This window comes from Colletotrichum fioriniae (assembly GCF_027942845.1).
Source record: "Colletotrichum fioriniae strain IMI 355084 chromosome Unknown scaffold_8, whole genome shotgun sequence".
NCBI lineage: Eukaryota > Fungi > Ascomycota > Sordariomycetes > Glomerellales > Glomerellaceae > Colletotrichum > Colletotrichum fioriniae.
Window position 1 is genome coordinate 455,106 of NW_027076844.1, and position 16,862 is coordinate 471,967.

The 16,862-nt window shown below is 51.3% G+C and overlaps 4 protein-coding genes across 4 annotated transcripts; 1 reads left to right on the forward strand and 3 right to left on the reverse strand.

Annotated features, from left to right (window-relative positions):
- Positions 1 to 188: 188 nt before the first annotated feature.
- On the reverse strand, positions 189 to 1,957 carry N0V96_006938 (uncharacterized protein; the record flags this gene model as incomplete). Its single annotated transcript, XM_053192404.2, has 3 exons — positions 189 to 1,327; positions 1,380 to 1,745; positions 1,888 to 1,957. The coding sequence occupies 3 exons, from the start codon at positions 1,955 to 1,957 to the stop codon at positions 189 to 191; spliced, it is 1,575 nt and encodes a 524-aa protein (XP_053050168.1).
- A 7,962-nt stretch (positions 1,958 to 9,919) lies between these two features.
- Positions 9,920 to 12,353, reverse strand: N0V96_006939 (uncharacterized protein; the record flags this gene model as incomplete). Its single annotated transcript, XM_053192405.2, has 2 exons — positions 9,920 to 12,013; positions 12,066 to 12,353. 2 exons carry the CDS (start codon positions 12,351 to 12,353, stop codon positions 9,920 to 9,922), a joined length of 2,382 nt encoding a protein of 793 aa, XP_053050169.2.
- Positions 12,354 to 13,814: 1,461 nt separating this feature from the next.
- Positions 13,815 to 14,624, reverse strand: N0V96_006940 (uncharacterized protein; the record flags this gene model as incomplete). Its single annotated transcript, XM_053192406.2, has 1 exon — positions 13,815 to 14,624. One exon carries the CDS (start codon positions 14,622 to 14,624, stop codon positions 13,815 to 13,817), a length of 810 nt encoding a protein of 269 aa, XP_053050170.2.
- A 1,298-nt stretch (positions 14,625 to 15,922) lies between these two features.
- ISC1_3 (phospholipase C type enzyme) lies at positions 15,923 to 16,568 on the forward strand (the record flags this gene model as incomplete). The annotated part of the gene is made up of 2 exons (XM_053192407.1): positions 15,923 to 16,321; positions 16,383 to 16,568. 2 exons carry the CDS (start codon positions 15,923 to 15,925, stop codon positions 16,566 to 16,568), a joined length of 585 nt encoding a protein of 194 aa, XP_053050171.1.
- Positions 16,569 to 16,862: the final 294 nt, after the last annotated feature.

Genomic DNA, 16,862 nt, shown 5'->3' on the forward strand with positions numbered 1-16,862 from the left:
ATGACACCAACTCCCAAAGTTCGAGCCCGTATCCGTGACGCCGTACTGTTTTGACCGAAAAAAGCAATAAAACTCCCCTTCTATAGCCCTTTCTCATGCTTTGGTTGGGTCGTGAAATATTTTTTGAACTCCGTTTCGTGAAATCTCCCCGCTCGGACCATATTCGTCACATTCATCTGACAACACATTCATTCCTCATCCGAGAACACCTCCCTGATGCTGACTCGGGACTCCTTCTTCTGCAGGCAAGGCTGGGCATCCTCCTCGCTCACATCCAACTTGCGCTCACGCTTCACAGAGAAGCACTGAATAGCACCAATGACTGCAACAACGGCACTGCCATACCATGCCAAAGCCGTGCAATCGACCTTGCTTCCGAAAGTGTACAGCCATCCGGCAACGGGCGGGGCGATCATGCGGAAGCCAGCAGCGGCGCTGGCGGCGAGACCGTTGACCTTGCCCAGGGCCTTGGGAGTGGGAGTAACCTCCTTGATCAAGATGAGAAGCAGAGGGTACAAGATGATGGAAAGGACGTTGCGAACAGCCAAACAGAAGTAGATTCCGGCGTACACAAGCGACTCGGGGAGGAACAGCAGGCTCGGGACCATGACGTAGGCGATCGGGTGGAGGACGGTGACGATGATGAAGAGCCGGTAAACACCAAACTTCTCAGCGGCGAATGGGAAGATGACGGCCTGCACGAAGAGCGCAATGACACCGTTCACAGCCATGATCATGCCTACTGCGCGGAGTGAGAGACCCAAGCCGCCAGGGGTGTAGAAGGGGCTCGAAGCATCTGTAAGAACGGTGATCGGGGAAGTGGCGCGGTCGTCCTCGAAGAAGATGGGCAAGAGATGGTCATAGGTCATTGAGTGGTATGTGAAGATGCAGAGCGCGAGAATCAGCGACATGATGGGCTTGGTGTAGATATTGTAGGACTGGTCGGCCTTCTTCGCGGGGGTCTGGGCGCTGCGACCTCGGACGGTTCCGTAGTTGTCATCTCTCAGGTCGACGGCAGGTCTCTTCATGGCATCCGAAGTCTCCAGCAAAGGAGTCTCCTCGGAAGCGTACGTGTCGTCGGGCATGAAGACGCGAGGCTGCATGTCGGGGTGAGTCTCCTCGAGGAGGAAGTAACCTAGGATGATGCTGACGAGCAACAGGCCGGCGCAGACGAGGTTGGGCAGGAGGTACGGGTAGCGGTAGAACATGCCGTCGACGGGGAAGATGCTGGGAAAGGCGTCGTGGGGGTCGGCAAAGGTACCGCCGATGAAGGGACCGATGATTGTGCCAATGGACCACACGAAGGGCATAACCGAGAAAGCGCGGGCTACAGAATTAGCACAATGCGAAGCTTGGTGGTCAGAAGAGAGGATTCTTACGCTCATGCTCAGGCTTGGTGACCAATTCACCAACCATGGTCTGGATGACGCCGATGTTGCCGTTAAGAAGACCGCCGATGGCTCTGCCAGCCAGAGCAATCCAGATGTTGGAGGCGAAGCCGACCATGACCATGCTGAACATGGTGCCGACGCATCCCAGGAGAAGTACGGGTTTTCTTCCGATACGGTCAGAGAGACCGCCCCAGTACATGCCCATCAGGGCCTCCGCGAGGGAGAAGGAGGAGATGAGGAGGCCGGCGTAGAAGGATGCATCTTCAGCGTTGCCGATTTCGAATCTCTTGACGAGGGCCCAGGCGTAGGGGAAGATGGAGGTGAGTGCGATGGGCTCGGCGAGACGAACGATCGCTGAAGAGGTGGCGTTAGTATGCGTGGCTGAAGAGGAGAGATGGTGCCGGGTGTGTATTTGGTTGGAACGCGGCAAGACAGAGAATGCCAGGTAAAGGAATGTGGTTATGGTAGGAGGGAATGCAGTGGTGGATGAACGTACCAAGGAGGAAGAGCTGAATGGTGGGAAAGTCGTCTGGGTTGCGAGGACTTTTCTGCATGGTTAGGGCCATTGTCTCTCGACTTGGTTCAAGTCTTACGATGCGACAGAACACTCAACGAAGAATCTACTGGAACGTAGGAAACTTGAAGAATGAAATGTCGGGATGCGTGTACGCTTATACACGTTTCCTCCTGTCCTGGCCGGCGGCGGTGACGTCTTGTAGGATGCGACTACACAAGAAGATATTTCGTCCGTCTTCAGAAGAGATGTTGTCGAGGGAGAGAGAAGAGGAATGTTGGCAAAGAGCGGAAGCAGGAGAGGAGGGGAGGTAAATATTGGTTCTTGGACGTGGATCCGTGTACGATAACGGTCTTCTCCCAAGTCTTGCAGGGTGGGAGGGTGGAAACAAGCGCTTGCAGCAACCCGGAGTGCCAGATGGAGCTAGAAGAAAAGAAGACTGGCGGATGCAAGCGGGAGAGGAAGCCGGCGGATGCAGTAGAGTTGCACGGTGGGATGAGTGAGTTGCGGGAGTGTTAGGTTGGGCTTGGTCACTGGTGGGAGGAATGCATATGACGGGCGGCGTGAGCGAGATGTTTTTTTTTTTTTTTTGTCGTCCCGTCTCGCTCTCTTTCCTCGTCTGATACGACCGACTTACACCGTCCCCTTCCTTCAGCACACAGTGACACAGTGTGGCGGGGCTCTCTGCTCAAGTGGGATGGATGGAGTGCAGCCTGTGTGCTCCGGGTTGCAAGGATCGCAAGACTGCAAGAGACAGGCAGGTGGAGAGAACAGGGGGAATTGCGGTTTCCAGACCGACGGCATCCGAGGAAAGCAGCAAGTCTGGCCGCGCGACGACAGGGAAGGAGCCATGGAGGGGGAAGCTTTCGACTGATGGACTGCGCCTGCACGGACTGAACGATGCACCTCACGCAGCTCATGCGCCAGGGTACCGCACCTCAGACTCTCAGTCTACTGCGTACCTAGTAGTACGGATAGGGTATGCAGATATGCGGGGAGAGAGCGGATTTCGGCCTGGGATAGTTGCATAAGTGGCGCTGCCGCTGCCGCTACCGCTGAGGACTACGGATACTCCATGCAGGTGACGGGGGATGGATCTTGCGCTAGTTTAGCGTCCCTTTTTTGTTTTTCTCTCTCAGAGTTTCTCTTTCTCCCGTCAGTTTCTCGTTGCAAGTTCCCAAGTTATCATGTTCTCTCCACCACACTGCTCCAGAGTCCAGGGTGCTGAGCGCACGGGCTCTAGAGGAATATCCGCTTGGAAGTTGCACTACGATTCCTTGTCGATGCAGTAGCTCGTTCGTCGATTGTCGTGTCGTGTGAGAGACTCAGACGGGAGTGTGTCGTGTGTGGTGGGTTTTCTTGCTCGTTCTGACTTGACGGCGGGTGATCAAGGTGAAGTGCGATACATCAAGGTGGAGGAAAGAAGCCCGGCTGTCGGTCTTCGGCTCGTCGGATGGAAGTAGCGCGAACTAGACACTTGCGGCGGCTTCCTTTCCATTTCCTTCTTGTCTCCAATCCAACTAACCACCGCCGCCAGCAGCAGCAGCAGCACCACCACCACCACCACCACCACCACCACTACCACATCACACGCACGCTTGCTTCAAGGATCTTCCAAACTTACTGCCACCTGCAACTAAGAAAGCAATCTGCGCCTACCTTATTGACACTCCGCATACTATTGCCGGCCGCCAGTCATTGACATTGCACCCCTCCCTCCATCCAAACATTGGATGATGAGTTGTTAGTTCTCGAAACCACCATAGCCTCACTCAAAAAAGGAAATTCATCTTCACCGAAAACAACCCGGCTCATCCTCCAACAACCAACCCCAATGCACGCCTTACATTTTCCTGCCTCTCTCCATGTCAGTCCGCGGCGGTCACCATTAACAGTCAAATTCTTTTGGTCAACGTCACCGAAACCCGTCACCAGCGGACGACTACCGATTGTCCCACGCGAGTGCCGGGTCTGGTTTCCAGTCCCCCTGGCCGAATGTAACGATTTCACCGCAAGGATTGCAACAAGCACACAAGATACTGCATGACACGACCAGCATCGACCGACAAGAGCCTTGAGAGCTCCACGGATCATCAGTTTTGGGCCGGTCCAGAGTGTCTATTGAAGCACCAAGGGCGGCTTCGTCTGCGCAGCGAAATTACATGCCCTGCCGATGCCTGCCCGCTGTCGCCCACTCTCTCTCACGACTTTCCTTGCTCCTTGCTCCTTGCTCCAATTCATGGCCCAATTCTGCCATGGGTGCTGGTGCTATTGGCTGGCGGCTCCGACACACTTGGGACGGCTGATTGGGACGAAGTTCTCTGCACTGTGTGAAGCCCCAGCTATTCTCATCGTCTAGCGTGCGCCGCATCCTTGTATGCGAGTTCGTTAGTCATTGGACCTCTTCATTGGACCAAAGGCTCGCCGCACCAGCACGTCCCGACTCCCGTCAACTCTCAGAGTTCCCACCTTGGCCGTCTTTCGCAGTCCTCTTCCTCCTTCTTCTCCGCCACCATTGACTGCATCGTCCAAATCTCCTGGGCAGCAACCTCGACAACCACTTCTGGAGTTTGCTATGCGCTACTGCGACTCAGCATGTGCGCACTTCAGATGACACCGGACCATTGTTGCGAACCCACATGGAGCATCGAAGAAGACCACGTCGCCTGACAACCACCAATTCCATTTTTGTCATTTTTGTTACGAGTCTAAAGCGCTATGCCACCCACCACCACTCGCCTGCTGCTTGACTTTATGGCTGGGGACGAGCAGAACCGCCCCTTCACACTGGTTCAATTTCCCATTCCAAGGACAGTGACTCTTGGGTAGCCCTCTTACAGTCGTTTTTTGACAAGATGCGGTGTGCGAGGGCCATAGCTATGACGATGTTGTGGAACCTTTCAAGGTTCAGGTCGCCCGAGGCCCAGGACTCACAAGTGAAGCGATCGGTCCAAAACGTAGCAGATCTTGAACAGAAGCCATCTCCAGTCAAGCCTGGCCCCAGCTTCAAAACGATCGCGCACTACGGATACCTATTCCGTACGGATAAAGCAAATAGCAACACAGAAAGTGGACGAGCGGCAGTCGAACCAGGGCCAGCACAAGGTCGCAACTCGCAAGCCCGTCCATCCACTTTGCAGGCCTTCTTAGCGCAATCAATCCCAGCGCCGACCTCGGTCGTCCCCCAGTCCCCGTCGATGCATTTGTTGACAGGCAAGGAAGCACCACGCAGCTGCCCTGCCTTTGCCCTGCCCTGCTCTCCTCTCCGCATCAACATTCTCTTTTATCCGTACGGAGTATGAAGTAGCACACTCAGGCCGGGTCTGACAGCTGCTCGCTGCACACCGTTTCGAAGCCGATGCGACGCGACGCTCGTCAAATCTCCCAAGCTGCACCTCTTTCATCAACAACAGCTGCAGTGCACCCTGCGTGCCTGCGTGCCTGTATGCGTCCTGCTCGGTGGCAGAGACAGAGAGGCCAACCCAAGGTTCCAACGGCCTCACTTCTAGTCGCGGGCTGCGAGATAACGGTCCTCGCCCTCGCGCCTTGATACCTTAGCCTTGCCTGCAAGCTTATCTCACATCTGAGCTAAGGTATCTCATTCTCACGCCAGCATGGAATTATGCTTTTCGCAGCTCAACTCGAGTGACACGCACCACCACGATCGTTAGCGCCGCCCGCAAGCCCGTACCCACCGCTACGCTCCGTGTTTAGTTCTCCACCGCCCACATGCAACGCCGCTAGAGAATCCCAGAACACGGCTTAAATGCATTTACCGCTTATCCTTCTTCGTACGGACAGTCCTCGGTAACAAGCTCGCCGAACCTCCATCCTCTTCCCAAGTCCCAACACGAGTGCTGGGCCGCCATCCAACTCCACCGACTTTTTCGACCAACCTGTCCTCCCACCAAGTGCATTGCTCCCACCTCGATGGCTGCTTCTTCACAGTTCCCTCCCTCTTCTCCTTCTCTCGAACCGCTCCTTCAACCCAAAATATCATCAAATAACCCCCCTTTCAGCGACGTTGAATCTGTTCTTCGCCGCCCCGCATCCCCATCTGCAGGCATCATCTTCCGGCTGGCCCCACGACAGGGTTCCTCATGGGAACTTGCGCTAGTTCCCGTTTGGAATCCTTGGAGGGGTGTGAAGCCGTGGGGAGTGGGGTGGGTGGCACTCGGTCACTAACAACGCTCTTTGACTATCTTTGCCTTTCACACGTGTAGAGATCAACAGTCTTGAGTCACAAGCTGGTTACCTGGAGGGAAACGCTTGTGGCGAACGCTAGAAGAGTTAGCCACCCGGTTGTTTATGTTTTGTTGTGTTTCCCCCCCGGGTTCCAGGAGTTTTCCGGTCTGGGAAACGCCCAACGGCGCTGATCTCCGCCTATCACAGGACGTGGTGGCAACCACACACCGCCATGATTGCCTATCAACACGATACTTTGCGCTGTCCAACAAGGTGGCCACCTGGACATTTGCCACTCGAAACTCGATGGGATTGTGATTTAGCGGCATTCTACATTGGCATTTGTCGATATCAAATGTTTCATTCTCAAAATGAGACTCTTTAACGGCCAGAGACAAGGGTGTGCCATGGTCCCTGGCGGCGTGCCCCACCCACCCCGCGCACGCCATCCTATAGGGCGCTGACGTTCTCATCAACCCCCACGCCCGTTCGACGTCGTGAACAGAGCCGCCTTTGACGACGTCTCTTGTTTTGCTGTGAATGATGCGGTTGAGATGCTGTTGGATAGTTTTCCGTATAAATGAGTGCTATCCGTTGATCCTGTGTGATGTGGCACGCGATGGCGAGTGTGTGGCTTCCTGTCGCTCGACGGTATGTGACTTGGATCTCGATTTTCGTCTCGTCCGCTGGCGAATTGGCTCCAGGTTGGAAATCCACGCCCTTGAGTGGGATATTGACTTCTTCTCGGTCAATTGAAGCATGCGAATAGGTGGTACGGATCGTCTCTCTGGGCGTTTTCGTGTTTTGGTGTTACTTTATGTTGTCTCAGAAGCGCCATCGGCAGGCTGCGCCGAAGCTACCTACTGGTGGTATTATGCTGCCTGATGTTGTGTTGAGATCGATGCCGGCCAGGGTTCCTATTTGAGAAACTCATTCATTGGAAGAATAAAGGGGAGAAAACGTATCTTGGGTTCTACTTCGGGTGTGAGGGGCGCCACATGGGGTGAAAGGTTATCTTACCTAGGTGCTTACTCGGGTAGCCTATGCCATCGAGTACGAAATGGAGTTAGTACATATGTCTCCGATCTTCTCTAACGCTGATCCCTTTTGAATGTTGTTAATTGGGTGCATCGGAAGGATTTAAGACGCATAGTACGAAGTAATAATAAAGAAGAAAACATAATTCGTGAATGCCCTAAGCAGCGATGTACTGACGCTATTCTGCACTCGATGCGATACCAATGGTCAGCCGTGCTATCTTCCCCTTTTGAACTGCTATCGAAGAGATAGTTAGATCCGGTATTCCTCAACGATATTTGACTGCTTTAGGTATCTTAGGTAAGGGGGGAGAAACATCCAGGGGTCTTCCCCATGTCGAGATGGCTGGTGCTCTATTCCTACTTTACCGTACCGGACTTTACCAATGGCTCTATGTCGCCTTAATTCTTGAGATGCTCGCGGTAGTGGATGCGATTGCAATGTCTACACTATCATTCACTGTCACGATTTTGCGAAATCATTCGATCCTTTCATTTCTGATTGGCTTCAATTCCATATAGTAACGGGATATTGCCTCGCCAAAATGCCCTCGAAGTCTAGTGTCGTGATGGAAAGTACAATCGTACTAATCTTCCTGTCCAGCTAATCCATATGAGTGCTGACTGATTGATAATCGGCGTCATTTCGCTCAAAGTATTTCCTCTGTAGTCCGGCGGAATCCGAAGCAATCGACGTCCATCTAGTACGAGCCAGTCGAACTCGAAGCTGAAACCATACCCGCAAAAAAGGTGGCAACGAACTTTCTCCCGAACTTTCTGCACATGTTGCTTTTTCGAGGCCCTGGGCCGCTGCTCCGGCATCTCCACAGATGTTTGCATCCAAGTTGCCAAGGCCCAGGCGGCCTGGCCCTGAATCCTCGATGGTCAGGAAGCCAAATTGGGTGTTCAGGCGCCTTTTGATGCCTGCATCAAAAGATGCCAGAATAGCGGTAGCCCCGTAAAGTTCTAAGTGACGTATACAGTGGCCAGTTGTCACATCCCACAGATATATATCCTCCCTCTGCGAAGCTGATACAAGCAGCTGACCATCTGTGAAAAAGCTCAGCGACTGGACGTGTCCATGCAATAATTTCGGAGGGACTAGCGAAAAAAGTGCTTCAGTAGCCATATTCCAAACACTGAAACCGGACACATTAACACGGCCGTGATCATAAGACGTATAGGCGAGCCACTGGCCATCTGTCGAGAATTCCATGAGCTCAACAAACTTGCAAGCTTCGTGGTTTGCTTGCGCGGTTGTACCATCAGATGTGTTCAAGATTCTGATTGTCTCTCAACTTCCACAGGCAAGCTGAGAGCTGTTTCGAAAGGCCAAGGACGTTATTTGTTTCATATAGCCGTCAGTTTCGTCATCTATGTCGCCGGTTGTGTTACCTCCTTTAGCATCCGCTGAATCTTCGCCAAATATTTGTGTATGGGCACCGGTTTTCGTCTCCCATACAATAACCTGGCCCCTAGAAGAAGCTGACGCAAGAAGTTGATGATCCTTGGACATGGCAATAACAGACACCCTGTCCGCATGAAACTTCTGTACTTTCAGATCATTTGCGGTTGACGTGCTCCAAGTTGCGATCTCCCGACAGCCGGGATAGCAGACTGCAAAATGATGTTCATCAGAGTAGCACAGACTTCTGGCAAAATGATCATCAGCCATACTTTTGTTGCCTTTTGTTAGATCCCATACTTTGATGGCTCGATCAAAACATGCTGTCACAAGTCTCTCGCTGTCCGGGGAGAATGCCAACGATCTGATAATAGGCTCACAACGTGAGGTCTTCCAGGTAAGATCGCCCGTTGCCATGTTCCATACGCGGATGCAATGGAAGAACGAAGCCGCTAGAAGCATTCCATCTTTTGAGAAATTGAAGGACTCGGGAAGTGAGCCATATTTCACGTTACCGGGTTCGGAGTCGCATTCGAGTGTCCAAATCAGCTGGCCAGAATTTGTGTCACAAACGAAAACATGGTGAGTCGCAAACGCGATCAATTGTCCGTCACCCGAAATCGCCATAAACTTATAACACCAATGTCTGATCTCTTTCTTACACTCCCCTGTCGAAGTATTCCAGATCTTGGGGTGACCGGATCCATAAGAAGATACTGAAGCAAGCCATCGGCCGTCTGTCGTGAAGCTTAACAAGCTTATTTTCCCGGTGTCAGCCCTGAATTTGTGCGTAGGGACTTCCTTGTACATGCTCCAAACATGAATCAATCCGCTTTCCAGACCGTACGCAAAAGTGCGGCCGTCCGGCGATATGGCCATCGTCGTGACCACTGACGTCTCTTCGTGGCCTCTGAAAATCTCGACTTGATTGGTCTTTAGATCCCAGACCTTAATGACTTCGTTGCCGGACGCGGCGGTAAACTTTTGACTGTCTCCTGAAAAGGCCACTGACTGCACACCGGCTTTCTTGATTTTGTTGGACCAGCTGCAAAGTTCTTCGCCGAAACCACTGTATGTGTGTTCACAATTTCCACTATCTGCTCGCCAGAGCTTAACAACTCCATCTTCAGAGCCAGAAATAATCCATTGGCCGTCTGGTGAGTATACCATAGTTTTGACAATATCTTCATGCCCGAGGAGCGACTGCAGGCGCATATCCCACATCGTGTCTAAGCCTGGCTTTATCGAAATCCATTCGGGCGCGTGATCTTTCAAGAAGAGCTTTCTGATAACACTCTGTTCAGGGCTGAATAACAAAGCTGAACTGTAAACCTGCAGAGGAAACTCGGCGATCATTTCTTTATGGTCTAGGAGAAAGCGGTTTGCATCATGGACTAGGTCTGCTAGACTTTGGTCTTTCAAGCTTGGCTTTGCTCTCTGATATGCGATTAGCTTGGGAACCTATGTCATCAAAAATTGCAGTCTGACTCACAATCACACTCTGAAGCCTCTGTATGCCTTGGACTGCTTGCGACAGCTCACCGAGGAGAGCGAGGGCCTCGAGCCAGTAAAGAAACTTGGTTCGAAGAAACTCATTGACAGCCTTAGGGTCTTTGATGTAACTCGCAGTGTTTGATTCTCCCAGATGTTTCATCCAATAAGCGCAAGAATATGCAACAGAGGCCAAGAGATTCGGTTTAGGCCCGACGATATCCTTTCGGGCCATGCATCCATCTTGTAGCTCATAGATGTTGCGGTGTATGACCTTGGAGATGGCATCCATCGATCTCAAACCTACGGCCCAATGCACGCTCTCGACTCCGTCCGGGAATATAGAGTCAAAGGCGTCCTCCTCCTTGTTGAGTAGAAAGTCTTGGGCTGACTGGTGCACGAAATAGACAGTTCCATCCCGAAGACTCAAGAAAGAACCACAACATCGCACAGCATCTTGCAAAGTCTCAACTTGACCGTCGAAATGTTGCGACAGCCCCATGATGGAGGAAAGTTCAAGAGATGTGACAGAGCGTTCCAGTATCGAAGTGACGGCCAAAACATCTTTGCATAGATCTGCATCCATCGTACCAGAAATGTACTGGAACATGCGCTTGTATAGCTTGTCGAGCCCTTTAGGGAACGTTTGCAGAACCCCTTTCGGTCCGATGACGTGGGCTCGTCTTAGGATGTTGTCTTGGCGAAGCGCATCGCAGACCAACGCCACCCATAAGAATGTGTCGCTCGAATTTTCGTTGAGGTACTGTTGGACATGGTTGCGGAGTTCGAGGTCATCATGGTAAGGTTGTTTCTCAGCAAGCTTGTCTACCCTTCTTCGAATGTACGTGCGAACAGCATGGGCAACGAGATCTCTGTTCAACTCCAGGGACAGTGCTGACGTGCGTTCCGTAATCCTCTCGAGGTTTGTCTCGATTTCCAGCCAATTGCGGCTTGACACGATCCACTTGGCACGAGAATCGTTTGATCTCTCGCAAATGAAATCCAAAAGCTTCTGGCGACCTTCCACGCATTCGTCGAGAGCATCCACGATCAACAGCACACCATTCATCATTGGATCGTCCAGTATGGCTTTCAGAATACCACACATCACTCCCCATGCGCTATCTCCTTCAAATGCCGCCTTTCCGCCGCCATCTTTGTATTTTTCGTAGATATACCGATCGACCTGCGGATATCTCTTTGCAAGTCCATAGATAAGCCCTCGTAGCACAGCAGTGGCACTGTTGAGTGTCGTCTCGGTGGCTTGACAGAAGAAATATGATAGGGTGTGAGTAGGGTCCGTCTCTAGTTCGTCGATGATGCCGCATAAGAGCATGGTTTTCCCCTTACCCGGATCGCCTTTGATCCATAGTATCTTGTGACGAGTTTCCTTGTGCCATCTCTGGTAACTTTCGTGATCCAGGACCCAAGAGTAAGCATCTCGAAGAAGTCCCCCTTTTTCGATCTGTATACGGTCCTTTTCGTGATGGGGGTCAACTTTCTGACGGAAGTCAATCAGGCAATTTTCCCTTTCCTGGCGCTTGTCTCTGTCTTGTTGCGCTTGAGTCTGCCTCTGAGTCAAGGATGACAGATCTTGAATTTGGTTGGTTTGATGCTGCATGGCACCAGCCAGGGTTTTGAGCGAGTCACAAATCGACGAGTCCTGATACTGGCCGAGCCTGGCCCGCACCTGATCCTCGGCTTCCTTAACACCAGTGAGTTCTCCCGTCCAGTCATCGATTTTGAAGACATCTCCAAGTAAGACTAGGATCTGAGACCTGTAGTAACGACAGACGCTCTTCATTTGGTACAGGAGAAGCTTTTTGTACAGCTCGACAATTTGTTTCTCGAGTTCATCTCTGAGCTTCTTCGACCGATCCTCGCCATCGATAAGAAGCTTAACGAGATTGCAGTACCAATCCATAGTCGACAAAACGTATGTGATGCCTTCACGGTTGATACTGGACTCCGTCAAAGGGTTTGCAAGGATCTGGTCAAGTTAGTGATCATAAATCAAGTTTCAAATAGCCAGATCGACCAACCTGGAGAGAGAAAGAGACGCAAGACCATGGGATAGCGGCCTGCGGAGCCGTCAGAACGACAACGTTCATCACTTCTTTTACTGGCAAAAAGATTTGATTGAATTTCTCAATGTTCTTCTTGACGGCTGCAATCTTCTTCGACTCTTCGAGCCCGGCGTCGACAAATCTCTTCAACTGGTCTGGCGTTTTCAGTGTTTCAGGAGTGATTTGGGGGCTTCCCAAGAAACCGGAATCGCCGCTGATATTCTTAAGCCTGTGGACAAGGAGTTCTTCGTATGCTTCCACCATACTTTTTTCCTCGGCCTCAAGGGCATGATATGCCTCAATCCACAGGCGCTCCTGTAGGCTGTCTGTCGGCAGAGCTTTGGATGCCGACAGAGAATCGGATGCCGACAGAGAATTGGACGGCTGAGCCGAATGAGCTGAGGAGACATCTCTTGTTTTGTCCTTGTGCCAGAACTTGAAACAAGCGAGACACATGGCGACAAGCGATTTTTGTTGGCCAAAATGTGGTGTGAACCAAGATTGAAGACGGTGACACTCGTTGTTGGCTGTTGAAGTTTGGAAGGGAAAGTCAAAGAATACCAAGCTGCCTGCGGGGAGGTGTAACGCCCCCCCCCCGAAATTCTCAATCTTGACCACTTTTTCATACATAATTTTGTTGCAGTCCAACAGATCACCAAACAGTTTTATTGCAGCACGAAATAGGGCTCATCCCCGTCATTCTTGCCGTTCACGGAAGCTATTGCATATGCACATACGCGCCGACTGCAACGTAATCCAATTGGACAATTACAACGTCCCCAGCTTTTTCAGCTAGCCATGCGTGGTATCTTGTGTTCATGTCTAATTCGCCAAACGAATAGCACAGACGGCCCCGACTGCGATGAGCTGGTCACCGAGACCGATTTCATATGCAGGCCAAGGCAAAATTCATATCTCTCTGCAGCGGCCCGAACCAGCACTCTGCGCTTCCGTGCCCCCAATAAAGGGGCAAAAGGAATCAACTATTTCAACACAATGGCACATCGAATAATTATCCTATTGCAGCGTCTGCCGACACTATTAGGCCCGAGCTAGCACAAAGACACCAGGTCTCATAACGAGAGGTTCTCGTCCACTAACTAGAACACTCAGGTACTTGATAATCTATACCTTCCCCTTCCCCGTATGTCTCAATACGTGACACACCGTACGAGGCTGAAAGGATATGCCCCCTGCAAGACTATTCCTGTCACCAGCCAGCAGGCGCCCGTCTAGGTGTCGACGCGTCAGGCCAAATTGACTGGGTGGTGGATTGGTGTATGGTCAACACTCAAATTTTAAACGGCAGCCAGCCTATTCTATGACAGGCTAAGCGACTGAGTTCGAATCACAGCATGGAGAGATGTAGCCCCTACTCAACGGGGGAAAGGCGGATGGACTCTTTTTCTTGGTATGGCTAATGATGAAGCAGACCTTGACTTAGCATTGTTGTAATAATACGGGATTAGGATTGCAGCGTGAAAGATACGGTGACAATCTAAAATTGGTTATTAAAGCGTGTCTCTTTTTCTTCTTCCTTTTTCTCTGAATTACTGGTATTTTTGCCTCGTGATGTATACCCGCGTTTCGAACTCGCAGCGTTGTCAGCATTTGTCGAGACCGAGAGACAATTAGATTCTTGTTACAAGTTCTGTTCAATCCTTCCAATTAATGAGGATATGTCTCCAAACTATGCTACTACATTAAGGGGTTCGTTATTGCCAGTCAGATAATTTCAACTGCATCTCCTGGCTTCAACCACCTGACCTTGCCATCAACACCCTCAACTCTAAAATCCTTGGCCAGTCCCTCCTCAAACTGCGTGAAATGACCCCACGACTTGTCGTAATGCATGGGCACCAAATAGTCTGCCTTGATCTCTCGGAAAAGACGAGCCGCCTGCTTGCCGTCCATGGTGATTTGCAGCGGTGCGTCCCTGTCCGGAAACTGCACATGGGCGGAACCGAGATTCATCATGGCAATAGGCACGTGAAACTTGTCGGCAATCGTAGTCAACTCGTCCATATAGACCGTGTCGCCCGTAAAGTAGATGGCGTTCGGCAGCTTGTTCGGTCCAACCCCGAAGTCGTCGGACGACAGCAAGAATCCAATGCATTCACCGCCGGGTAGGTGCTGGCACGGGGTGGCCGTGATGCGGAAGACCTTTCCGCCGATGCGTCTCTCAACGGTTGTCCACGGCTCCATGCCAACGACCGCCGGGCGAGGAGCGAGGTTCTTGGCCCCGTCCATGGTCGTGAAGACGTGTCGGCCGTCGAGGAGCCGGCGGCCCAGCTCGTCGAGATTGTCGGGGTGGTCTTCGTGGCTCAACAGCACTGCGTCGATGGGAGGAAGCTGATCGAGCTTGAGAGCAGGATCCTCGGTGTTCTGGAGGATGGTGATACCCACATCCCAAGTGGTGCCCGCTGGGGAAAAGAAAGGGTCGGTCAAGAAGCGCACGCCATCTATATCAAGGATGGCTGTCGCAGTTCCAACGTGAGTGATGCTCACTTTAGGCTTGAAGTTATTGGAAGACATTGTCAAAGGTTTGATGGAGATCACGATTGTTGAACCGTCTGAAGAGGGGCTATTGGTAGATGACGCGACTGGAGGTAGAAGCTATTTTGTAATGTCGTTTTCATTCATGTTCGTTGGAATAAACGCTTCAAAGTGTTCCTTATATATGAAAGGGGTATACGCTGTATAAGCTCCGATGCCTCTCGGGGATTGGAAAGAAGGCTTTCTCACGTCTGACCAACCCAAGACTTACAACTGGCAACCATGATTCAGCAGTGAACGCTTTGACAAATCGATGCAAGACGCCGGTTACCAACCCAAAAGCATACAATATTTGGTAGGGTAGTCACACTTGAGATAAATAGCACTTTTGACATGGGTTGGCATGTGGGCTTGACAGCAACAACGCTAAAGTCGAATGCCTTTCATCAAAATGACATTGACAGTGGACTCCCCACCTAACGTCATCTCAAGCCACCCGTCAGCCCTAAGGTTTTGAGGCAAGGACTTTGACAAGTTGCGTTGATACCATAGGCTCTCAATTTTACTACAATGTTGTGAGACTTAGTCTTGCCAGAGTAGTAAGTTTATGCGCTCTGGGGAATGTGATACTGGCCGTTTGTGGACAACGAGGTAGTGAGGCTCAAGAAGCTTTTCGCTATCATTGATGATTCTAATTTTCCCGGTTACACTGAAAGCAGATTATGTCATTTCAATGCTGAACTCCTTGAAATATCTATTTGTTTAGCATCAACTGGGAATCATGATTACATTCCATCACTAATCAACAGGAAGGATTTGTCAGTTGTAGAAGCCTGGAGATTATCAAGCTTAGAAACAATAATTTTTCATTGCCGATGGGCCGATGTTGAGGCACGAGCTTGACTGTCATCATATTTGCAGGACGAGTAGCGGTAAACGGGCGTTCCTCCATGCCTTCATGAGACCGCTGCGCTTGACCAGAATAGGATTCATAATTCGCCAAGACATCTCTAATCCGGCGTCATTGCAGACTTTGGTGGCTTCCGATTGGCCATTTCTCATCCGTTTGGGGCCCCTCGATCGTTCTCCATCATCTGGGGATCTGTTGTCTTGGCGGGTTATGATGCCTTACTTGGCCTAGCGCCATCCACTACTGGAGAACCCTTGCACACTAACACACCGAAAGCCCGGAACCTTTCTGTACGGATATATGACCCAGGAGCCAGCGATAGTACAAGCCCTCAGACGATTACCAGCATCATCCGCTCACATCATCACTCGTACAACACCTTCTTCAGATTTCTTTCCAGAATTTTCGCGGCGAACAACAAATCACCATGGCGTCTGCAGCAGTATCGATGCGTTCCATGCTCGGCGTGCCAGCATCTACAACCTCCACGAGCGACAGCACCCTGGTCATCATCGACGCTCAAAACGAGTACGCAACCGGCAAGCTAGCAGTCTCAAACGTGGAAGCATCTCGAGCAAAAATCGCTTCTCTGCTTGAGAGATACCGCGCCGCAAAGGCTCCGGTCATCCACGTCGTCCATGAAGTGCCGGCCGGTGCCCCACTCTTCACTCCCGGCACCGAGCTCGCCGAGGAGTTTTCAGAGCTGAAGCCGCTCGAGGGGGAAAGTGTGGTTACCAAGCACTTTCCGGGCTCCTTCACGGGTACAAACCTGGAAGATTTGCTAAAGGCTACTGGAAGGAACAAGGTGGTTTTGACTGGATACATGGTAAAGATGACTTGTAGACGAGAAGTTGTACCAGAGACTAACTTTCCATTTTCTTCGACAGGCGCACGTTTGTATCTCGACGACTGCTCGACAGGCGAGTGAAAAGGGGTGGGACGTGATCGTTGTTGAAGACGCCGTCGGTGACCGCGATATCCCTGGAGCAAATGCTGAGGAGTTGACGAAGATTGCGTTGGCTGAAATTGCGGATGCATTCGGCACTGTGGTGAAGAGCAAAGATATTGCATAACGCTTTGCCATCGGGCTAGATACTTATGGTACGACGAGTAGCGCGTTGTTCATTCCTATCATTTAATCTCATTTTAACCGTTACTATCGTCGTCGTCGTCGTCGTCGTCGTCGTCATCGTCATCGTCCGTGCTGCCATTGTCGTCCTTACTGCCATTGTCGTCCTTGCTGTGTAACCACAGATACGTCTGCTCCAACAAAAGCTGACGAGGTCTATCATTGACCGAACGTCAACTGAGAAGTGTTGTCCGTCTATGCAATAACACATCCTCATATCCTTGTTGGCGTATAACCT